General features: G+C 49.1%; 1 protein-coding gene across 3 annotated transcripts in view; it reads left to right on the top strand.

Moving 5' to 3' along the window:
- Positions 1-3,701: 3,701 nt before the first annotated feature.
- Positions 3,702-24,971, top strand: part of SLC2A9 (solute carrier family 2 member 9) — a 106,675-nt gene continuing 85,405 nt past the window's right edge. For 2 of the 3 annotated variants that reach the window (XM_080917481.1, XM_080917483.1), the window contains exons 1-3: positions 6,985-7,094; positions 9,216-9,314; positions 19,540-19,700. In XM_080917481.1, coding sequence (XP_080773607.1) covers positions 7,002-7,094; positions 9,216-9,314; positions 19,540-19,700 — 353 coding nt within the window. In that variant the 5' untranslated portion in view covers positions 6,985-7,001. Of the gene's footprint in view, positions 3,765-6,984; positions 7,095-9,215; positions 9,315-19,539; positions 19,701-24,971 lie in introns of those variants that run through there. The other variant, XM_080917482.1, reaches the window with a different exon arrangement.

The following is a 24,971-nucleotide window of genomic DNA, read 5'->3' on the forward strand; positions in this document are numbered from 1 at the left end:
AGTGCAGGCTCCAGATGAGGGTCTGAGGCTCAGAGCCAGCCTTTGGGTGAGCCACATCTCTTGAGATGCAGTTGCTTTCTTCATAACAGGGACCAACCCTGCATTGGCTGCAGGATTTCATTAGCATCTGGGGTTGGGTGGGTGGGTGGGGAACAGTGGCAGTAGGGATGGCGCTGATGTTTTTTAAACACTTAACAGTGGAATGTCGAGGAAGTGGTCAGTCACATTGTAGAGCAGGAGTCCTGGTGTTTTGCTCCCTCAGGTGGGCTTTTAAGAGAAGCACGGGCTGCTATTGTGGCTCCCACATTCAAGGGACCGGGCATTCTTCTGTGGGAACTGACCTCTTATCTTGGGTTGGGCACTAGCATAGCTTCATCTTGAATGACAGTTTGGTCACCTTGGGCTGAGGGCAGGAAGTACTGGTACTGTAGTATTGCCCCCATACAGATGCCATGTTTGTCTTATGGGTTTTACCTGTTTCTCATTCTATTTAAGCCTTACACAATTGTTCTGAGGGCACGCAGAGTTCTCACGTTCAGTACCAAGTGGACTTACATGGTGAGTCACCTTAACAAGCTCTAAGATATCAGCTATTCCACAGAGCTTGCATAAGCAGGGAGTACCATATCCACCCACAGAGGCTGTTTGCTGTGCTCCCAGTGGGGCACCCTAATCACCCTAGCTCCTTGACCTTTGCCGATGACTAGGTACATCCCCGAAGAGCTCAACCGATCCTCAGAGCTGCCCCATGAGGCCACCCTTTTCTTTTGACATGGAGGCACAGAGGAGTCAAGTAATTTTTTCCTAGCCACCCACCTGTGTCAGAGAGCTGAGGTTAGAACCCCTGTTTCCAGAGACCATGCTGCCTGAGGCATAAGTTCTCAGATGTGGCCTGGGACATACTGGGTCTGAGGAAAGATGTCCTTGGCTCTGTAGTGGGTTCTGAAGGGGGAGGCCTCTCTAGTCTGGGGCCCTTACGGGTGCATTTTTGTGGGCAGTGGATTTTGATGACTTAGCAGTTCTTTTCTTCTTCCTTGCTGAGGAGGAATAGGAGACAATGCCGACTGTCTGTGAATGAGGAAGAATCACAACTCGTTACTCAAAGCCGTCTCCCAACAGATGCCCAAGCTATGACACTACAGCATAGATTTGCCATCTGGAGAGTTAATGCTCGAGAATGACATGATTAAACAAAACCAAGCAAACAAATAAAACAAACAAAAAGAAAAAAAATTATAGTTTAGGTATGTTTTCAGTTTTGTGTTGGGCTACTCTCGTAGATTTCCTAGGGTACATGGAGCAAAGATTAGACCTACCTGAGAGAGGGCCCAGGACTCTTTCCCAAAAAGAGTGCATATAACCCTCATCCCATCCTTACACCTCTGTGGTCTTTTGCAACACAAAAGCCTCAATGTTTTGGACTTGCTGAGTGTGTGTCTACCCTCCCTGGTCTACAGTCCTTTTTCCTAGATCTGTTACATGAGCTCTGAACCTTCTCCGTCCCCACCCACCTCTGCCCTCACCCTTTCTTCCACACCTGCCTGTGAAATCCAATCTTAACTCCTAGGTGTCCCCTGTGGCGGGTGCCCAGTGTGTACAGAGCTACACTCTGACCACAACTAAGGTCATGTTTTCTCTAATATATTTCCAAATTTTAGCCCATGGTAGACACTGTGAACTCACTAATGGTGAATGTAAGGCTGCTCTCAGACTTCTTCGTGACACATGCTGGGACCAGCTCCTACCTTCCCTTTGGTTGACTGCTTGCTTCATGCTTCATGTTGACGTTACGGTGTGGCGGAATGCAGACAGAGTGGGTTGGTTGGGAGGTAGTCTGCATGGGACAGCATGTTGAGGTGCAGGTGGCCTTGGGGTGTAGATGGTCCCAGAACATAAAAGCCATTCATAGAACTTTCCCATCTTCCACTTCCAAATCTGCAACCCTTGCCAAGGCTTTACTGTGATCCATCCTTCGATGGCACACCCTTCCACACCCTCTCACTGCTGATGTCCTATGAGGCTCCTCTTTCAGCCCTGTCCCTCCCCTGCCAGCATGCTCAGGACACCCTTGCTATAATGACACCCCTCTCTTGATGCAGCCACCTTTTGAGTCAGTCCTAACTCCTTGACTTGTCACCCCCAAGCCTTCAATGGTTTTGTTTCCCATCCCTGCACCCCTCCCCTGCTCACTGTTCTCTTTCCTGGTAGGTTTACCTCTGGAATCCTTTCTCTGCACTCTCTCCCTGGGTGACTTTCTTGTTGCTCAAATTAAAGGCTATTTTTCATTTCCATCCCAGGGAGAATAAGAAACAAACCCAGCAGGACAGTCTCTTTCCCACCCTCCCAGGCTTGCTCTGTCTGGAACACCCCTTTAAGGGACTGAATCACACAATTTTGGGAATTGGCAAGCCTGGGGTCTACACAGCAAGCTACATAACCACCCCAGATCCACTTTTATTTCTGCTCATCTGATTCGGATACCTTGCCTGCCCCCCAACCCACTCCAAAAATGCTGACTCAAAAGTTGGGCCAATCTGCCTCCTCTTCTTTGGGGAGAAAGACCACTTGAAGATCCTTACAGCCCTAACATTCAAGGGGAGAATGGGTTTTTTGGCTTCCTGAATTCCCCTTCTCATTCGAAGAGGGTCTTTTTGAGTGCCTCCTTTCCTTCCTCCCCCCCCCCCCCCCCCCCCCCCCCCCCCCCCGTGTTTCCTCGCCCCTAATAAAAGTCTTTCTTCATGGACTGACTCTGCCTTGTCTGAGCTTTCCCCTGCTTTCTTTAACTAGCAATAAAAATGAAACCAACCAAGGCCAAGACCCCACAACGAGTCACACAGTCCTCACTGCAAATATCATTTCCTAACATGGAAAATGTTGCAATAAATAGCTGGGGTTGAAACCTTTGGGCTCAGTTTTTTTTTTTTCCCTTGTCCCAGGATACATTTTTACAAATGTCTACAAATTCTGGGATAAGTCTAGCTAAAACATACAAATTTGTCTGAAGCTTTAAAACATTTCAAAACTCTAAAACTGGCAAGACTTGACACTTCTGCCATTGGGGGATTTGGGTTAGCATTGTTTTTTTTTTTTTTTTTTTGGGTGGCACTAACTTGACAGGTGAGACTTAACTTTTTTTGTCTCAACTTCCACTGGCTTCAGTTTCCTTCTGGAGACAGACAGTTTGGTGTTTCCAGTGTGTGTCTTTGTGAGCATGACCTTCTGGGCAAGGCAGCCTGCACTCTGTAAGCTAGGAGGCAGGTGTGGGAAACATAACCACTGCCCTGTCTCATGTTTCCTGAACGAAGACCAGGTCTCCCGGGGGACCTGGGGTCAAGTGAGGACACAGCAACGTCTCATCCTGGAATGTTCTTGCCTGAGAGCATCTTTTGGCACACCTCCCGTGACTTCCTCTTTTTGGCGTGTGGAATACTGTGGCTTGGACCCAGGACTTCACACATGCTAGGCAAGTGTTTTTAACCACCGAGTTACATCTCCAGCCCCCTCGAATGAAAGTTTTATTTTGAAACAAGTTCTCACCAAGCCAGACTGGCCTTGACTCACTGTGGAGACCAGTAGGACCTAGCCCTTGTGGTCTCAGTCTCCTGAGTGGCTGGAGTAGCCTCAGCCATTGCAGCTCCACCGACTCACCCATGTTGACAGCAGGAGGCTAACGGCATCTTTTCTTTTGCTCTCAGGAATAACAGACGCTCAAGACCATGAAGCTCAGTGAGAAGGACCCAGCAGAAAACAAAGAAAGCCAACGGGTGAGGAGGAAGGTGGCCAGTCTTACTTTCTTCTCTCCCTCTTTCTTTTGCCTTCTGGCAACCAGGATAGATATTCACGCTCCCTCCTCCAGGGGCTGGTGTGACAACAGCAGAGAGCAGGGTCTGAGGGGACAGCAGTGTGGGGAGCTGTGAACCATGCATAGGTCTGAGACGATAGTCACTGGAGTCTCTCTGTGCTGTAGTTCCCTGGACTTGCTGTGAGGATCCTCATTCCAAGGGGCGAATAGGGGACACTGCTGATGACACTGTGTGGTAGTTGTCCTTAAATTAAAGATGCAGCGAGGATCTGGGGCTATGGTTCAGTTGGCAAACTGTTTGCTGTATAGAACCCAAGTGAACGTCAGAAGCGGTGGGAGGTGCACATCAGTAACTCTAGTGCTGAGGCAGGGGGTGGGAACTGCTGGGCTCCTGAAACCCATAGGAGCTCCACATTCCATGAGAGATGCTGTCTCAAAATATAAGGTGGAAATAAGGGGGAGGCATCTGATATCAACCCTTGGAGTCCATGGTATGTGTTTGCCCCACCCTCACATGCATGCACACACACACAAATGCATGAACACATGCACTCGAAGTTTCAACAGGCGTGAACTGAAATTCATCTACCTGTTTTTGCCTCTAGAAAGTCCTCAGAAGAAGGTCCCTCAATAGGATAGAGGAGACTGGCAAAGATCATTCAGGCAACAAGATTTATTGAATGCCAGAGAGGACATGGCAGGAGTCCAGAAGAAGAAAGGAACAGGGAAAGTACCGGGGCACTGGGGAAGATATGAGAGGCTGCCTTAAAGCAATTGGGAAGTGGAGGGATTGGAAATTTTACACTGTGGGGAAATGAGGAATCCAACAGGTAGGGGATGTCACTGTAGAGAGAAGCCACCTTAGGTGCCTTCACTGGGAGAAGGGGGTGCCTCAGCCCTTTGATATCTGAGGTCTCTATGTTTCTTACTTTTCTGGAGTCTGAACACCTAGGGAGGTTGCCTTACAATTTTTACACAGGCTGTTTGCCTTTTTGTAGCATCAGAGAATAGTATTAGAATTAACTACGAGACCCGCTGCAGGAGCCAGAGAGATAGCAAGTGACCCTACATCTGGGATTTATCATAGCCTGAAGTCTGGAGGGTCCAGGGAGCCTGGCACAGACATGTCCCCTGCACCCCACTGTGGGATGCCTGCTAGTGTCTGTAAACTGGAGAAAACACCAAGTCTACTTGGCTCAAACCTAACTCTTGGCAGCTGAGAAGATCCCTTCCCTGCTTAGCTGGTTAACCAAAGTAACCGCCCTGTGACCTCTACATGGACACCTATTCCTCCATGTGGTTCTCTTGGTCAGACAGGGTGGGGTGGGGGCTGTGTGTCAAGAAATTTGAGCTCTCTCTCTCCCTACTACAGTTCTTTTCTGTTGTTAGCCACAGTAACTATCAACTATCATTGTGTGTGTGCTCATTTGGGCATGTGTGTGTGTGTGTGTGTGTGTGTGTGTGTGTGTGTAAGGGGGAGGAGGGCATACAGAGGTCATCAGTCACTCTGGTGGCCCTCTAAGGTTCTAATTGGAATAGCCCATCTGAAGAGGGACATCAGACCTTCGGGAATCCTGTCCTCAACAATGAGCAAGATAAGGTTGGGGTAGAAAACCAGTTAGTTTCCCAAGATAGCCATTTGGGTGACACGGGGCCTTGGCACCCTCCCTGATACAGCGCTCAGCTGTACTTGCACGTGAGTGTTGACCACCTGTATCCTGGTGCCCGTGAGCTTGTCCAGTGGCAACCTGGGGCGTTTTAAGTTGGATAGGGGTCACCTGATGCAATCTCAGCAAGGTTTTAATAGCCGATGAGACCTGGAGTTGCAGTGGAAAACAAAACAAAACAAAAACAACCCCCCAAAAACAGCACAGAGGGAAGCTGGGTAAAGGCAAGGAAGAAAGGAGACCACGACTGTGATGTCCTTAGTGGGAAGGAGTGTGGCTATCCCTGAATTTCTTCTGCTGACCCCTCCTGCACTGTAGGCCTCAGTTATGTAGTCTTTTTCTGTCTGTCTTCAGCATCAGCTATCTGTGCCTGCAGAAGGTGTCCCTGGCTGAGAAATATCACGTGGAGCAATTACATGGACTCCTCGAATCCCACTCTGAGAACTGAGGCTGGTTTTTCTTGCCCTGGGTGGTTCCTGCTTACCCTGGACAGCATTGTCTCCCTGCATTACCCAAGATGGTATTGTCTCATCTGGGGATGGATGCCTTTAGGTGCTTGTGACAATCATATTCCCAGTAATTTTCCCCTACCAAATTCCTTATCTCCATGTGTCCTTTCCACTGCACATAAGTTTCTCAGAGTCTTGTATGGGGACCTGGGGACTTGAACCCTGCCCCTCAGCTCCTACGCATTCATCACTGATCAAGCCCACTTCTGTGTCCCCTCCCAAGCCCCCCAGAGCACATAGTTGATGCTACCTGTCCTGTCCATGGCTCACTGAAGATACTTCTCTGACTGACACTGGAGCAAACTGGCCACAGAGTAAATTGATTCTCAGGCTGTCCCGCTGTGTACAAGGTCGATGTGTCTTTATGCCATTTGGGACCTGAAGAGAGGGCCACAGAGATTGCTGCACGCCGCTGTGCTCATGATTACTCTTTGATCAGCAGAACTGATTTTGCAGGACAGTTAGAGAAAGATCAATATTTCATTTTGCCCTAGCCGAGTGGAAACCCAGAGCACTGTCAAAACGTGCCCGGTGGACACAGCTAAGAGGAAGAGTCAGAGCTGGAAACTACCCAGCTTCTGAGGAGAAAGCCAATAACCTTTGCACTTAATTTGTAGGAGGTTTCTCTGGGTTTGTGCCAGCTGCCCGAACCAGAGGTCTGGCCTTGTTAGAGAGAAGAGAGAAGAGAGAAGAGAGAAGAGAGAAGAGAGGGAGGGAGGGAGAGAGGGAGGGAGAGAGAGAGAGAGAGAGAGAGAGAGAGAGAGAGAGAGCACGCAAGCTAAACCCCACAAAACGAAACCAAAAAAAAAAAAAAAAAAAAAAAAAACATGACTTGGGTGTGACTCCGGGGAGAGCAGCTCTCCGACTTGCTTAGGAGCAGGGAGCAATGTTGCTCGCTTCCTGTTCAGGCATGATCACACAGCCTCACTTCCTGCTCTGCCTGCCTTCCTGTGGACTCTGCCTCCTCACTGCAGAGATGCCCTGGCAAGTCCAGGGTCCTGGAGCCAGGAAGAAAAAAAAACCATGAATAGCAAGAAGCTTGCCTTAGCTTCCCTGATCCAGGACACCAGCAGTCCTGGGGATTTGCCTGTGGGTCACCAGCAGAGGAAGACAAAGGTAAACACAGAATGGCTTCTGTGCTGTGGGAAGTGCAGGCCTGGGTGGCTGCTATGGGATAGAGCTCGGCCCCTGTCTGGCAGCTGTAGAACATGAGATCCAGGAACAGGAATACAGGACTTTGAATTTTGTACTCCCTCCTGTTGGCTTCCATGTTCTGCCACCCCGGCATCCTCTCAGGGCACTGAGAATGAGGTTCTGGTGGTCAGCTGCCCCATGATTGCTCAGGGCTGCCTATCTTTTCTTTCCTAGGGCAGGCAAAAACAGTGGTGCTCTTGGTCATAGATTCTTCTTCTTCTGGGATCAGTGGGAAGAAGTGTGTGTGTGTGTGTGTGTGTGTGTGTGTGTGTCCAGAACAGGAAGAAGTGGGAGAGGGTTTCACAAGAATAGTGAACCAACAGGTCCCCAGAGAAGCAGGGAAACTTGCAGAAGAGGGGTCGAGGCAGGAGATTCATTCCATTTCTTATTCTCCCTTGCCTAGCAGGACCCTTCCAGACCTGATGGGAGTAGTCCACCCTTAAGATGAGAGTTGAGAGCCAGGGTCCGGGGGAGGGTAGCAGGGTCTAGAAAAGAGGCTTTAATAGAGCTGGTGCCAGGCAATCCCACCATGCCACCAGCACCAACCCAGGGCTGCCTCAGCAGCAGGCTTGGCACCAGACACAGGAGACAAGCAGCATAACCCAGCCCTCAGGATAAGCCCCACCCTCTGGAACATGACACAGGACACATGCCAGTGTTAGGCTCTCTTCTTGTGCAAACCCCTTAGGATGTGGATTCTATTTTCACCCCCCATCTTAAAGACCAGGAAGCTGGTCAAGGAGTGGCCATGTCACAGGTCAAAGCTCACACTATGGAAGCTGCAGTGTTGGAGGTAGGGGCTTTGGCAATGGGTCTCAGATGATGAGAGAGCCTCTAGGACTTTGGGTGGGCAGGGTGGGGTGAGCTGAGCTTGTCTGTCTTGGCAGATGCTGAACCAGAGGGAAGTAAGGAGAAGTAAAAGAGAATCTTTCTCTCTTCCTTCTTTCCTTCCCTTCTTCCTTTGTTCTTTTCTTTAGAACTGGCTGTGTCAGTTGGACAAGTTGAACCCCAGAAACTCCCAGTCTCTGCTCAGATGCCCGATATGTGTCCTGTGTTCTATGGTGCTAGAGCCTAACACGAGGAGACTGAGGGCAGAGCACAGAGTTGCTGTTAGGAGCCATTGCAATTTCCCCAACTATATATGTGCCGAATCTTGGTCTCTAAACTGGACATTGTCTTAACACCCTGGGGGTGGGGCAGGACCTACACTTACAAACACGTGTCTGTGCACACAAATATGTTAAGTGGTAGCCCCTGATTCCTCCACCAGACCACAGGCCTGTGGCAGCTCTCCCATCCTCAGCTGGTGGCAGTGGGCCAACCTTCCTTCACCTAAGTCTCCAGTGTTTGTGAGCATGACCAGGTCCTGGTTGTGGCCATCTTGGATGAAGCTGGGACAAGGGTACCTGGATGCACTTCTCATATTCTCAGCGTAAGCCCTGCCCGCATCTCTTTCCTCAGGTCCTTATTCTTAGGTGTGTTGACCAGTTTGTAGGCTGATACTTTGGCCTGAAACTGTGCCTGTGAGTACGAGCACATGCATATGCGTGTGCATCTGTGCAGCTATCAGCAGTCTCCGACCCAGGTGAAGCTGCTCTGGTAGGGAGCCTTGTCCTGCAGTGGGGGACCAGCTCAGCTCCAGCTGTCAGGCAGCACCAGGGACAGCTTTGCCCACCTCCTCTGTGACACTGGATGGAACTGGACTGACTAGGGATGCAGGAGAAGAATGATACACAGAAAGCACTTAAAACAGAGCCTGATGGTAGCGCTCAAGGAGTGCTAGCCGCTGCTAACAACTTAGCTTTGCCCCTTGCTCTTGCTGGATCTGGCAGCGTCCGCATCCAGCAGAGGCCTGCCAAGGGGGCGCAGAGCCCCTCAGGATGCCCAGCAGGAAGATTGCTGCGCGGTGAGACCTCAGGGCGGGAACTCTGCCTTGCCACACCCACCTCACCCCCATCTGCTTCTTTTCGCGCCCGAATTTCGCGCTGGGATGCCTTCCGGATTAAGGGGCATCCACTCTGACGCCTTCTTCTCCCTTCCCAGAACTGGTCCTGCTCGCTCCTCGTGGCCGCTCTCGTGGGAGCCTTTGGATCCTCCTTCCTCTACGGGTACAACCTCTCCGTGGTGAACGCGCCCACGCCGGTGAGTGTCCGCGCTGTACGCTCACCAGAGGGCGCTGCGCCTACGCAGGGTGACCAGCAAAAACCAGGGTGACAGTAGAAATGTGTGTGTTGTCCCAGAACTGACAGACCGGGCTGGGCTTGAGGGCTCTAATGCCAGTGCAAGGATTTTAGGAGCTCGGGGCACACAGACTTGTTACTTGTTTTGTTTTGACTTGTCCTTTTAAATTTACATTTTACACTCAGAGCCACCTGCTATGACCCATTCCTGGCTCCTGTTTCGGCCTGAGATCAATTCCAGACTCTCTGCTGGTAGCAGAAGATCTGTTCCAGGCCAGATTTTCTTCTGCCAGCTCCTGGCTGGATGGAAGCGGCAAGGGGAGGAGCAGAGGCTGATGCTGAGCCCAGGCTTGCAGGTGGAGGCCGGGAGGCTGCCAAATTAGAGAAACCGGGGAAAGACTCTGAACTCCGGCTGGTGGCTGTGATATCTTTTGGGCCATTGCTTTGAGTGCCATCGTTCTTCTGTGTCAAATACAGGGGAGCCTAGGCTGGTGGGTCTCCAGAAGGATACAGGTGCCACAGGGATGCAGGTTCTATCACTTCCGAGGCGGATCTGGGTTGTAAAATTTGATGTTGTAAATGTTGTATGCTGACATTTGAGGAGCTGTCCAAGTTATCTCAAACATCGGTTCTGATGCTAAAGGCTGCTGGGATAAATGACGTCAGGTGGCTCTTCCAGATGTCCGCAGCTACCTGGGTCTTTGACTCTGTCATTTCAAGATGAGACTCTGACTTACCTGAATTCATCTCCGAGAAAAACAACTTGGGATAGGGACTCTTGGTTTACCTGGAAAGCTCGTCAGGGCATTCACCCAAGAGGATGGGGCCTTTTGCGAAACACAGATCCAGTTGAGATTTGAACCCGGAGTAGTGTGACGTCACTGGCCCATGAACCACAGGAAAGAGCAGTTAAGTCATTCATTCAGCAAATATATACGGAGTACCCATCACATGCTGGATGCTGGGAATCAGGAAGGCAATCTGGAGGACGTGGCCCTTCGGCTGAGTCCTGTACGGCTGGAAGCATTTCCAATGAGGCGGAGGCGGAGGCGGAGGCGGAGGCAGACAGGCAGAGGCAGGGGAACACACACGTCCTGCCTGGCTACATAAGGATGTCAATCTGCTGATAAGAGTGAAGGTGTAACTTGCCAGGCCAAAGGGTAATGAGGAGATGGGTTGGGGGAAGTGGTGGGAATCAGGGGAAGTTGGGATTGAGGCTCAGTTACCACTGAGCACTTACTTGCCTTACACATGAGGCCCTAGGTTCAGTCCCCAGTACTGAGAAAACAAACAGTGAGAGCCAAGAAACCCCACAGACTGAAAACACTTTAAAAGAGAAAAGACAGAAAGGGAGAGAAACGGTGCTTACGTCTGAAGTTGAGGAACGTGACCTTCCACTAGGGAGATTCAGCAGCTTCAGGAGAGGGGGATGCAGGGGGCTAATTAAGACTGCAACATGGGGATTTGGTGATGGACGGACAGAATTTAATCTGTTGATGTTACACATTCCATCACAATGAAACAGCAATTTGCCCAGGGTTAGCTCGGAGAAGGCTGAGATCCAGACCCAGGTCTGTCTGAATCTAACCCATGACCTTTGAACCCAGTCACTGGCCACCAGTGCCAGGTTCCTAAAACATGGGGACACTTGGCATGGCCAGGGAGGGACAGGGTGAACTTGGAAGGAGACACTGAGAATCCATAACACAGATGTGGCCATTCTTACCTGCTTACAGCCACGCCAAGGCAGACTTTGATGATGCTATAGCCTGGGACCCGCTGTCACCGACACTCTGACCTTGCCCTTTCTTCTCTGTAAGCTCCCATTGGAGGAAATGGTACATGTAAAAACACGGTGCAACAGAGACATGAATGCTGTCTTCACTGTTATTCAGAGCAACACCCCCGAAGTTCTCCCAGGAAGCTTCTTGGTTCCTGTCACCCAATTTTCTTGCTCTGCCTAAAGGCCAAATATTTTGAGTTTGTCAAACAGTCCCTATCACTTTGTGGAATATTTTTACCTTGGCATCATTGTGTGGCCAGATGGCAGGGTAAAAAGATGCATAGGACTCACTGCCAGGTCCCAGAGGGTCCCCAACAGCAGGAACAGCAACAGACATCCAAGACATTTCAAGGCAAGAAGAGGTGGTCTAAGTGCAGGCATGAGCTTAGGACTGTGGAAGGATCTAAGTCTATTTAGGGAGTTCCGAGGAGACTAGGGTCACTGTTGGGATATAGTTAGGGTGGGATGGATGGGGAGGTAGAGACAAGAGCTGGGGCATCTGTGGAAGGCATACACTGCCCGGGCTGTGAGTCTCAAGAGAGGAGATAGGCTGAGGGCCAAGCTCATTCAGGATGCCTTTTTAGGTCAGACATCCCTGGAGCTGGAACCAGCAGGCTGGTAGTGGGAGCCCAGCTTCTCCGTGGATGAGCTTCAGTGGAGCAGAGTGAACCTCACCTGAACTAGCCAGGAGATGGAAAATTAGTGGAGACACCCTGCTCAGTGTCCCACAGTCCCTCGCATCCTCTTTTGCCCTGTGGTAGGGGTAGAGGGGGCAATGAGGCCATCAGAGGGTCTGGGGACACAGCAGACTCTCCAAGGGAGGAAGCCTTGTGCAGATGGGACCATGGCAGGAGGCTGAGGCACAGGGATCTTGTGAAGGCAAAGATGATCCAGGGAAGGAAGGACTCAGGTACTAGGACAGGGATGGCCAGAGAGGAAGCCACTAGGGGGCGCTGTGAGAGAAATGTTGAGTTGGCTGGACCACAAAACTCAAGCTCTGCACTGACTCCTGATCCCTTGTCACTAGCTTCAGCGATGGGTCAGGAGCTTGTGGTCCAGGTGACAAGACTGAGAACAATCCATGCTTCAATTGTTTATCAAGGGGGAGTCAGTGTCTCGCTGTTTGACCAGTCCTCATACTAGCTGACCCTGGCCCTGACTGTCACCCAGGCCAAACCTTAAGAGGTTTTAGAAACTTCTTTGTTTTATTTTACTTCAATTTTAATTTTGGGAAGTCTGGAATACAGACAATGACTGTAATCTCTCTGTCTCTCTGTCTCTGTCTCTCTCTGTCTCTCTCCCGTGCTGTCCCCCTGTCTCTCTTTGTCTGTCTCTCTGTCTCTGTCTCTCTCACACATACACACACCTTTAGGAGCCTCAGCAAACTTCATTTTATAAAAGGCCACTATGTTTAGGTTTCAGGGGTGACCATCTTTCTAAACTCCCCTCAACAACATCACCCTAAACAAACACATCCACCCTGCTCTTAGGGATTTTCAGAATCTGACTGTGTGCTCCTTTGGAGAGAGCACCCAAGTGGCTTCGTGTATCCACAGAGGGTCCGATGTCTCTTCAAGACGTGTGGTGTGAGTAGGGTAGGGTGTGTATGAGCCACTTAGGCTCTACGTTTGAGAGATCCCACAGGCCCAGGAGAGCTGTCTGACACATGCGAGCCTGCAGGACCTTGTCATGGCCTTTAGCCATTGAGCCTACTGTGTGAGGCAGGGAAGGCTTCAGTGAGATATGGTTAATGTCCATAATGACCACAATGGCTGCCAACTACATCTCCCCCAGTCCCATCTGTAGCCTGGCTCATGAAACCATTTTCTAGCTAGCTACCATGTTTCTATCCTGATCCCAACAGTTTCTCCTCCAGTCAAAGACCAAAGGAATATTTGGTCAATTCATGTGCACCCAAATCCATCAACCTGTACATCACATGTAGAAAACCGTGCAGATGTCTGCAACGGCTCAGCTGGGGAGTCCGGCTCCCAGCAAACTCTGTTCTCAACATGAGGTGCATTCTCTTTGTCTTTCCCATCCACGTGACCCTTAGTGCTGTCCTTCAGACATGGCCCATGCTGGAACCACAGGGTCTTTGCAGTTTCTTTTGTTTAGGCTGAGAGGCTCTTTTTCAAACAGGCTGTGTTTTCTCCTTGGTCACCTGCTGCTTCTTCTCAACTGGGTCTTCCTCGGCGACACCTTTCCTGACCTGCTCACGTGGGACAGCACCTCTCTAAATCTCTCTAGTTCTTCGCTCAAATTATTTCCCCTCGTAGTACTTGCATGCAGTATTTGACGCAGGCTGAGATGGTAAGTATACCCTTGCTTCTGGTCTTCCTTCCTGTTTTAAAATTTAAGCTCCACGAAGACATGGATTCTCTGATCTTACTGTTTCTGCAGTGCCACCAAAAAGAATAAGACCCAACACAAAGCAAGCATTTACAGAGAATGTGTTCTGATCAGATAAAAAGATATGGGGAAGGCTCCTAAAGGACTTTCTCTTCTTTTGTCTTATATTTTTCATGGTAATTTTGGTGGTTGTGATGTGAATTTCCTGAACCTCTCTTCCAGTCAAATTACTCTCAAGTGTGAGTCTTCCCTGTGAAAGAATTCAGGCACGGCCTCTGTTGTGCTCACAGATGACACTCAGACCAGATCTATTTATCCAGTGATCCATCTTTCTGCTCTTCTAGGCTGATTTGCTACAGACATCAACACACATTTTTTTAAAAAGCTCTGCATATATGGGTTAGCAAGGTCATACAATTCTTTTTTTGTAAGTCTTCAGCTTTGCCTTCAAGGTGAGAAAGCAGTTAGAGACTATGCAAATGAACAAGTAAGACTGTGTGTCAATAAAACTTTATTTACAAAAACAAGTGGTGACTACTCCCTATATCTGAAGGTCTAAGGAGAAAGTGAAGGGGCCTGGTGTTTTACGCTCTGGCAAAAGGCTAGCTGGCTGAACGGTTAGTTCATGGTCAGAACTGTGCCCAATGTGGACTGAAGTCATGTTTTGTTTTGTTGAGACAAAATTTCTTTGTGTAGTCCTGGTTATCTTGGAACTCTCTTTGTAGACCAGGCTGGCCTCGAACTCAGAGATCTTCATGGCTCTGCCTCCCAAGTGCTGGGATTAAAGGTGTGCACCACTGTGGGTCAGTTTGGAGACTCTCTGTGATATCCCTTTCCCAGGACTTTACCCTCTTGACAGATTTTTGGTGAGTTCCCAGGCTTGTGTCTCTTCATTTGTTTGCTTGCTTCCAGTAACCATCTGTCTTTGTGAATCACCTATCTGCATGTCTGTCAGAAGCATTTGGATATCCTTGTTTAAGGCTGCAGAATCTGAGACTGATTTACATGCTGATTGGGATGTCTTTGAACATTGCATAGGCTCTCAGGCAGTCATGCAGAGAGGCTGAAGGTGCTGATCTGGTACACGGCAAATGGTCTCAGATTCATGCTGGTTAAGCATTGACCTTAAGGAGGAGGATGTAGCTCTTCCAGGTTGGTTTTGTTAGCACTGATGAAGATTCTGATGAACAGAGCTGCAGAGGGAGGTAAGCCTTGGCTTATGAGGTCTCCCCATGCCTGGACTCATCTGAGAGCCAGGGAGAGCTGGATGGAGACATGGCAACTTCATAAGCTGTCTGAGCTCCACACAGAGCTCTGGGGTGGGGTGTGTGTGTGTGAAATGAGTGTTTTGTCATTGGGAAGGAAGGACTGTTCTAGGGTTTGGTACAGTGACATTGTTAGCAGGACACCTGCCAAAGCTCCCTTTGTCCCAGGCTACACTGAGCCAAGAAGAGTAGAACTGGGCAGGATGATCTCTATGGGAGCTCCCAAGAACAGCCACCAAGAAGGACTACAGTCAAGAGAAAGGAGGCTGTAAGCAGAGATGCTCAGTTAGCTGTGGATGCTTGTTTATGTGCCAGAAACAGTTGGCAGGCTGACGGGATGGGGCACCCCCGAACCCAAGACTCTCCTCCCCATTGCTCCACTTCCGGGCCTCTTTCTTGCTTTCGCCTCATCTTGGCCACTGTAAATGCAACAGGCTCAGGAAAAGAGCTGGAGGTGTAATAACAGAACTCCCAGCATGAATCACTTCCATGAGTCTGGACCATGTTTCTTGCTTGTCTATAGACCGTGCCAGGGTAATGACCCCATGGTGCTAATGAAGCAGGGTGTGGTGGAGGGCAAGCAGCTGCCTGGGATAGCCTGCTCAGCCATCCTATCAGCCAAAGCCTGAGCTCTTCCCAAAGACCCCTGGGAAGGCTTCATCATGTCAGCACATAGGCTATTTCTTGTGGCTCTCCCACCCCCTGTGCACACTCTCCCTTCACCACCTCCACCAGTGTCTTATTTATATAATGGGCATCCTTCCATGCACTGGTAAGTCTCCCTCCTGGGTTTTTTCACAGTGTACTGCACATCTCTAACTCGGGGCTGTCACTTCTAATTTGCCTCAAAGCTGCTATGTTGTTTAAATTGGGAGCACCAAGTCTTCACTGGGTGTGGTTTGGTTTTGATCAGGACTGGTAGGACCAATGACAGGCAGAAGTAAATAAAGACCGCAGTGTCATTATGCCTCAAGGGAGCCCTTGCCCAGTAGGATGGGGCCGGTGGCCACCATCATCAGAGAGCCAGGACAGCTGGTGCAGGCAGATGACAGGTGAAGAAATATGGAGGAAGAGACAGTGTTGGTGTAAAGAAACCAGACAAATGGAGAAACAGTACTTCTGTTTACAGGGGACAGAGGATTCCATTGAGACATTGTGAACACCTACTGTGTGCCACTTTGGTGTGGGGGAACCAGGTGACTCGAGGTGGCTCTGATGGGTTTCTGTTGAGTTCATGGTGAGGTCTAGCAAGCTCTGTGGTTCTTTCAAATGTGTTCATGTTGAAGAGAAATTTCTCAGAATAGCTAATGGGGACACAAATGCCTCCTGCTCAGCAGCCAGCCGGTGTGCGTTCCACGTGTCATTTCCTCAGCACAAAGCCAGGCAACAGAGGTGCTGGTAGAATCAATCATTTTTAAGTTTTCTATGTAAAGAGTTAAAATCAGGCCTAAAGAGATGGCTCAGTTGATAAGGTACTTGCCACAGTATTAGGGCCTGAGTTATATCTCCAGCATCTTTGTAAAAAGTTTTGCAGTGATGCCAGCTCGTAACCCCAGTGCTGAGGAAGAGGAGACAGCTCATCCCTCGTGTCCACTGACAGGTCAACTAAGTCAGCAAATTGTAGACCCGGATAAGAGACCTTGTCTCAAACAGACAAAGAATATGGCTACTGAGAGACAGCACCCAGAGCTGAATTCTGGATTTTAGGTATCTGCGCACCCATATGTACATTAAAAAGTGGTCGGAGGGTTTGGAGAGATGGATCAATAGTTAAGAGCTCTTGTTACAGTTGCAGAGAGTCCCGGCTAGGTTCCCAGCACCCCAGTGATGGCTTGCCACCTTCTGTAACTCCAGATCCAGGAGTTCCAATGCCATCTTTGTACCTCTGTGGGTACTGCACATGCATGCAGACATGCAGGCAAAACCACTCATACACATTAAAAATTTTTTTAAACTAAATTTTTAGTCAGGTGGCAGTGGTGGATGCCTTTCGTCTCCGCACTTGGGATACAGAAGCAGGCAGATTGATTTCCATATTGTTGCACTTATTCTTTTTAAAAAATATTTATTTATTTTATGTATAGGAGTACACTGTAGCTGTCTTCAGACACACCAGAAGAGGGCCATTACACAGCACACACCTTCACTCAGACAAACATGCAGGCAAGACACCATTGTGCACAAAAATGAGAACAAATCACTGGGGGGGGGGGGGGGACGATTTGTACCTGATCCTCATCCCGGACGATGGCACACACCAGTGCTGTGAGCTTGGGTGGGTTATGTGTGGCTGTCTCCAAATCCTCACCTGCTCGGAAGAGAGTCAAAAATGTCAGCCCTCTCGAAGGCTGTGGGTGGAGGTGATGGCATTAGGTGTCCAGTGCTTACAAGAGTCCATGGTGTGAAGAATGGGTGCCTGTTTCACAGTTGTTTTTGTTTGTTTGTTTCTGTCTGTCCTTTACTATTGTCATTTCCAATGGCTATCTGACACAAAGCAGAAACCCAAATTAAGACAAGCACGCACACAGCCACCTGTCCTGTTCCACACCCTGCAGGTGACAGATAGCAGTCCGAAAATCTCAAATTCAATACGTGTTCCTGTGATAAATTAGAAGCCGTTTCATCGCCGGGTTCCAGTGACCACAGACTGGCTCCTGGGCCATTGCTGGCTTCCCATCAGGAAGACAAACTAAAGATCCCCGGCTGCACCTTGATCCCCAGTCAGAGGGCAAGGCCTATTTGTTTTCAAGCCCATACCTGTTAGTTCCATCCCAGTAATTTGCTGCTGCCAGCGAGGTACTGCACTCCTCTGAGAGAGCTGAACCTCCTGTATTCCTGTGGACCTTCGATAGGAGCCAAGGTCAGAAGCAAGAGCACCCTCCCCCCTGCCCTGCCGTCCTGTCTGTCTAGTGGCAGAAATGGTGCCCGAGAATTTCAACCCACTCATTACTTTCACAAGCTTCTCCACTGGCCCCAGCCCTGTTTATAATTGCTGTGATCTCTGCGCGCATGGAGCTACAGTTTGTTCGTGTTTGCGGCTGTAGTGATTTTCCGTTGTGATTGTTCTGTAGTTTGCCTGCCTGTTCTTTCGTGCGCCTCTAGGTTGTTTGGGGTAATTCTTAGGAGCAATGTCACTGTGAACATTGGAATAGATACAGCCCCCGTCTGTAGGAGAGTTGTGCAGTGGGATTTTCTAGAAGTAGACCTGCTGAGCTGGTCAGGAAAGCGTCTTATCGAGGTGGGGATTGTGTGAGCTCCACTCCAGTCCTGGACAACTGTCCCTCACATCAGCTCCTAGAGGTCAGAGTCATCATTTCCAGCCTGTGAGTGAAGACACTACTTAAATGACAAGCACGGAGCTCAGGTCCGTGTCAAACTCAAGCCTTTCCAGTAATGACATGTGCTAGCCTAGCATGTTTGTGGGCCCATATTAGTAGCAACGTGCGACCATGAATATCTGGGGAAATGAACTTCCTTTGATAGCAGAGCTCCGTGACCCGAGTCTTTGTTAGACCCACCCAGTCGCTGCCCCAGTTCAGCAGGAGTGATGAGGCTGGAGGGGATGCCTTACCGATCTGACTGGCTTCATGTGCGTCTCTCTTTGACTAATAACCGAGTATGTGCACATGGTTGAGGCCTGCGCGGGTCTCTTGATCATTTTAAATTATCTTCATTTTATTGTTAAAAAACATTTTTATGTTTATGGGTGTTTTGCCTGCATACCTGTCTGTGAACACAGCATGCACTGCCCGAGGAGGCCAGAAGGACCCGTCAGATCACCCGGAACTGGATTTACAGATGGTTGTGAGCTGCCGTGTGGGTGCTGGGTAGTGAACCCTGGTGCACTGGAAGAATGGTCTTAACTGCTGATCCATCTCTATAGCCCGGCATTTGTCTTCTAATGGATATCACAGAGTTCTTTGTGTGTCGTGGAGATTTTCCCTTTGTAGTTATATTCCTTACAAATATCTTTAACTCAGTCTGTGGCTTAACTTCATTTAAGAATAACTTAAACCCCGCTCTTTATTGATTCGTATGTGGGTATATGCTACGGTACATGTTTGGAGGCCACAATTTGAGGGATCCAGTTCTCTCTTTTTTACCACATGGGCCCCAGGGATTGAACCCTGATCCTCAGGCTTGGTGGCAAGCACCTTTATCCCCTGAGCCAGCCACCTCACTAGTCCCTGTCTTTATTCTTTGATCGTGTCTTTTGAAGAACAAGTGACTTGATTCAATTTAAGTGAACACTTTTTCTTTAATGCTGATTGTCTTTTCTGAAACATTGTCAGAAGTGTGGACTTTTTTCTTAAATATTTATTATAAGTACACTGTAGCTGTCATCAGACACACCAGAAGAAGGCATCAGATCTCATTACAGATGGTTGTGAGTCACCATGTGGTTGCTGGGAACTGAACTCAGGACCTCTGGAAGAGCAGTCAGTGCTCTTAACTGCTGAGCCATCTCTCCAGCCCACAGAAGTGTGAACTCTTAATGTATTTCAAAATTGATGCCACTGTGTAGTGAAGTCAGAGCTCAGAGCCAGGTCTGTTGGACTCCCAGGTTATGACTCACCAGATAAGCCATGCTGTCACCCCAAGTCTCAGTTTTCCTTCCTGCATCATAAAAGACTGTTCCCCAGATCTGCTAGAGAAATGCAGTGAGCTAAAGAGGAGTTCTGCATGGGGCCAAGCAGGTCCAGTGTGCCCTGTAAAGTCCCTTTGTGTTTTGCATCTAGCAGTGGGCAGGGCAGAGGGAAATAACATCTCCTGTTGTTTGTTTCCAGTACATCAAGGCCTTTTACAATGAAACCTGGTACAGAAGGCATGGGCATCCCATGGACGCCGATACCCTGACTCTGCTCTGGTCTGTGACTGTGTCCATATTTGCGATTGGTGGCCTGGTGGGAACGTTGATGGTGAAGATAATCGGAAAGTTTCTTGGGAGGTAAGTAGGGGTGTTGGTTCTATTGTGGGGGGCTTCGTTCTATAATGATTGCAAAAAATTAGCAGTGTCCCTGTAAGCAACAGGATCTCATTCAGTTTAACTGGAATGACTTCACTGCATGAAGGGCTGGGGGCAGGAGAAGACCTATGGTGCCAGTGTCCAGGCCTTCTAGTCCTGCTGCGGAAACCCAAGGTGTCAAGTTGTCTCCCTCCCAGAGGCCAGAGTAGAACAGGGAGGGGGATGGGTCTGGGCCCAGAGACCTGGAGAACTCCCAGCACAGAGCCTTACAGGTTGCTCCGCAGAATCACAGAGTGATCGTCCTCGTAAGACAACCAGCTATTCAGGATGTTTTCCACTGTATGATTGTTGGGCGCTTGGATAGTTTCAGATTGTCCCCATCACCGATAAGGCTGCAGTAAATTATGTATCAAAACCTCCAAGTTACAAGCTGGGAGAGATGGCTCAGTCAGCATAGCACTTGCTTTGTGAGAATTAGACCTGGGTTCAGATTCCGAGGATCCACGTGAAAGTTGGGCACAGCCGCACATCTTTGCAATCCCAGGGACGGCAAGACAGGAGGCCGAGATGGGAGGACTCCTGGAAGCACACGAGCCAGCTAGAGTAGCTGGATTGGTGACGGTCCAGGCAATGGCAGACCCTTTCTCAAAAACAATGGAAGGTGCCTGAACAATAGCTCCAGAGGATGACTTCTGTCTTTCAAATGCACTCACACAATGGTCCACCCATGTGCAACACACGCACACATATACACATGCACACGCGCACACACAAATACATACGCACACACACCAGCTTAAGTTCTCCCCAGCCAAACCCTCTCCAATCAGATCCACTTTACTTTGTTTGCCTCACCCCTAACTTATTTATGGCACGAATCCTTCTCAGGGCAGATTGGCATATCAGTCCCCTGCCCCTGTCTTCTCTCTGCTAGCATCAGCCTCTTGGGGGGCACTGTGGCGTGTGTGTGTGTGTGTGTGTGTGTGTGTGTGTGTGTGTGTATATAAGACAGTCTTGGCTAGTTTCATGTCTGAACTGGAAACATGCCTGAGTCTCCCACTACTAGATGACAACCTTGGCCGAGTCATTTCATTTCTCCCAAGCCCAAGATGATGGCTCCCACTGCGGCAATGTGACAGGTGCTAGGGAAAAGAAGTGGAGAGAGGACACCAGGAGAAGCATCTCAGTGAACACAGGTCATGTGTTTGTGTTCACTTTGCCCTCCATACAGAGTAGCTCAATAAGCCTCTATTTTACATTTATACAAACTGGAGAAGGGATCCATCAAGTCCCAGTAAATCTCTCCAATCTTGGCATTCCAGAATCACCCCTAAGAAGGGTCCCACTTATTCCTTCCCACCCTGCCTAATGTCCCCCAACAAAGAGCTCCTTAGAATACCGATGTTTCAGCAAGGTTCTCTGAAGGCCCATGTTGGAAGCATCCACATGGTACCATGAAAGCATATGATACCCAGTGAGCAAGGGAAAGTGCTGGGGCTTCTCTTGTCCCCAGGGCCAGGGCCAGAGCAGTAACTGGGGCTTTCAGTACTAGGAATACATAGCCATTGCCTAAGGCAGCGAGAAATGATTCCTGAGGTCCCCCAGTGTTCCAGACATCCTCACATACTCTCTTGTTCCACCTGCTCTCCTCCAGTGGGTCTGTGGATGGAAACGGGAGGCCAGAGAGGTAGGTTCAGCTAGCTCACACATGGCTGAGCTCATGCTGGGAGCAGCACCATCTTTTCACAGTTCAAGCAGATCTTGGGTAGGGCTTCTGCTACCAACAGAACTGTCAGGTCTGTGACGGCTGAGCCATCAGCACACAATGAGGTTGTACCCTGGGGGGCTATTGCTGAGCCTCTGGCCTATGCCAGACCTGTCCGTAGACCCCCTGCTTACTCCAGTTAGGCTCTCTGGACCTAACTGGCTCTGTGGACCGTGATGACTACTCATCCTGTACCTGGCTGTGCACTCTTGCCTTAAGGCTGTTCCTTAATGAGGCTGTGTGCCCAAGCAACAGAATGGAGAATGGTGCTCTGGGACTGGGGGCCAAATGTTCCCAGTCACCAATTCCGGACTTTGGCACCTCATCTCCTAACACGTGCTTTTCTCGCACAGAGCCTAAGATGATTGACAGTAGCTTTAGAACGTTCAACAGCTTGGCTGGTGTAAATTAGAAAGAAAGGAAAAACATGTTCCTAAACATCTTGAACACCCTGAACTTCTAAGCAATCGAGGAGCCCTCAGCCCAGCTGCAGAGACCAGAGGGAGAGCGCTGTTCACTGATCCTCCAGCCAGCGCCAGTTCCTCTTTTTCCTTGTTCTGGGAATCAATGATACGTTGAGGGTCTGCATAAATAGCTGTTGGGAGGAAAAAGAGCTAAGTTGAAGAGAAGGCTACCACTTCTGAACTTTCCTCTACAGTCTGGTGCTCAAGGTACCACAGATGGACTACTTCAGAAATCCACGGCTGTTTCCCCTGCTTTACCCATAGTGAACCTGATGGCCCATAAAGCTCAATTTGCTCATCTACACCACAAAGAGCAGTGCTGGTCGGAAATGCAGACCCAGGCCAAACACACCAAACACTGAGATAGCTCCTGGGATTGTCCGATCATGGTGAGGGGCTAAGGGACAGCGGCCGAAGCCTGGGTGTACCATTAAGGGCCTGCTCCATGGTGTGGCTAGGAGAGGAGTTCAGTGAACTTGGGTCTCTGCTCAAATTGGGACGGGATACTGGTAACTCGGGCAGGGGAGGCAGGACTGGCTACTCATACCCCAACAGTCTCAGGGGTAGTGGGTGGCAGCCGTGGTTGGTCCACAAACACCTATATGTTCAGAGAGCAATGGAGACCAGGAAACTTGGATAGCCAGCAACAGTCTCTAGAGATGGGCCATATCAGCTTAGGCAGGACCCAGGGACCCTTCTCCTCCCAAGTCTCCGACTGGGAGAATTCAGACCATAGAGTATTCTGGTGGGACCACAGCCCTTTGTTTGGTATCATCTCTCCACTGCTGTAGCCACAGGCCTCTTTCCCTCCTGACACAGGACAGTATGTGTTCAGCTCACAGACATGGTCACAGGATCAGCTTCGGCTCTGGGTATTGATGTTGGTAGCTCACAAACTGTCTGTGAGTTATAGGAACTCTCGAGCCTGCCTGGTTCACAGTAGCATGGAAATAAAGGAGCAGCACATGGGAGAGCTGCCATGGAGACTGAAGAAGATGCAGGGCATACGATGTTCATTCTAGAACTGAAAAGAGTCGGCCACCATGCTTCCCACAGCCATGTGAGGTCTGAGCGCCATGATCTGGGTCGTTAGGGCTTGAACAGTATTTGTGGTGCCTGTGAGCTAGTGTTTTAAACTGTGTTAGAAATTTCCTCATTGCATGTGTTATTAAATCTAAATCTGACCTCTAGAAATAGGTAAAAAAAAAAAAAAAAAAAAAAAAAAATGAAGAAACGAAGTAAGAAAACCCACATGGCTTTGAAATCAGATCCTTAATCAGACCTCAGACAATTTGGGTGTCAAAATAGTTGTCAGGATGGGGGTGGAAAATTATATGGACAGACTTGAGTTTGTAAACAAGAAAAGAATCATTCTTGTGGCCCAGGGCTGCCCCTGGGGCAGAGAAGTAGTCTAAGAAGTTTATATGAAGGCTCTTATGATCCCCGTAAGTACTGAGAATGAATAACAGGCTCATCAAGAGGCATCTGGTCCCCCCAAAGTGAAAGTCTAAATTACAGATAAGCAGGATTCACCCCGAAGAACAGGAGTAAAGGTTCAACATGATGCAATTTATACAAACTTATATGATGTCTCACATCGCTTGGAGAAGTCTTTGAATGCTTATCATGGAGGTTGAATCAATTTGGCTGAAGTCCCCAAGGGAATTTATTAGCACACATGACTTACATTGGACCAGCCAGCTCACAGAATGTCATAAGGAAACCCAATCGATCTGTTTCTTTTCTTCATCTCTCAGCCCTGCCTTCCTTCTGTCAATCTTTCTGGCCAAGGGTCAGCATAGACCAGCCTTATGATCTCTCTCTTAATACTTACCTTAAAAGTGCTAGGCTCTGGGCTGGGGAGACAGCTCCATTGGTAAAGGGCTTGTCATACAAACATGAGAATCTGAGTTCCGACTCCCCTTGAACCCACATAGAGAGCTAGGATGGCCATCTCTTATAACCTCGTCCTAGCTAGGGGCCTAGGGAGATCCCTGAAGCTCATCAGCCAGCCTAGAAAAACGAGTTTCAAGTTCAGTGGAAAGTGATGGAGGTTGATACCCTTGAGTTTGGGTGAGATCTTCAACATGTTCAGTCATGCTGAGCACAGCAGAAGCACATAGGGTAACCTTTAACCAGTGAGCTCTATCAAGCACATAGAAAGAAATGAAGAATAGTAGAATTCAAGGCAGGGAAGCAGAAAAGGATGGAGAACATGACTGATGCAGAGTGAGGTACCATCTTGGCACTCAGACCTAGAATGGTTTAAGAGTTGCTGAAAGGCATGTGGCACACAGACAGCTTCTCCATTCACCGGAGTTTGCTGGCAAGTGCTTTACAAATGCAAACTAAAATAGTATTCCTCTGTCTCCCACCCATAAGTCCTGTGCCAGGTTGACATGTCTGCATAGGGGAGATGCGCCCCTGTAGCACTGCCATGCCTTTGATCCCCACGATCTTCACGTGTGCTGATGACCACAGTTGGCCAGAAACTGATCTGCTGTCTCTTCTATTTTACTTTCAGTCTTCCTTCCTGGGGAATACACTTCTCCCATTACTCAGAGCTAATCACGCCATGATAAATGGAACAGATGCGGCTCTTAGGAATGACGAATGGAAGTGGTCATGGGGCTTTGGAAAACGAGAAACAGAACTTCTGCTTGGCCTTCAGGGCCATGGGAAAGGTTCTAGATAATATAACCACAGAGTCCATAAAAGCCTACACGGTCCTTGGTAGAAATAGTTCATTGCTAGACTTGGTCTTGAATGTGGAATGATGAGGAGACACATATACTCTCCGGTCCAATGACTGCTTTATTAGTTAGCCAGGGTGAACTTGGGGACATCAGGATAGAGAGCTAAAGTGAACTCAGGAAGACAAGGTATGGATAGGAAAAGACGGAATCTATAAAAGACGAACAAATGATAGATGTGTTCATCTTATAGGGGGGAGGCTTGTATATGAGCCAGAAACAAATGGTATCAGGAGAGTACATGGGGCCATGGAATTGCTAAGATAGGAAA

The sequence above is a fragment of the Micromys minutus genome (genome assembly GCF_963924665.1).
Source record: "Micromys minutus genome assembly, chromosome: 1".
Classification (NCBI taxonomy): domain Eukaryota; kingdom Metazoa; phylum Chordata; class Mammalia; order Rodentia; family Muridae; genus Micromys; species Micromys minutus.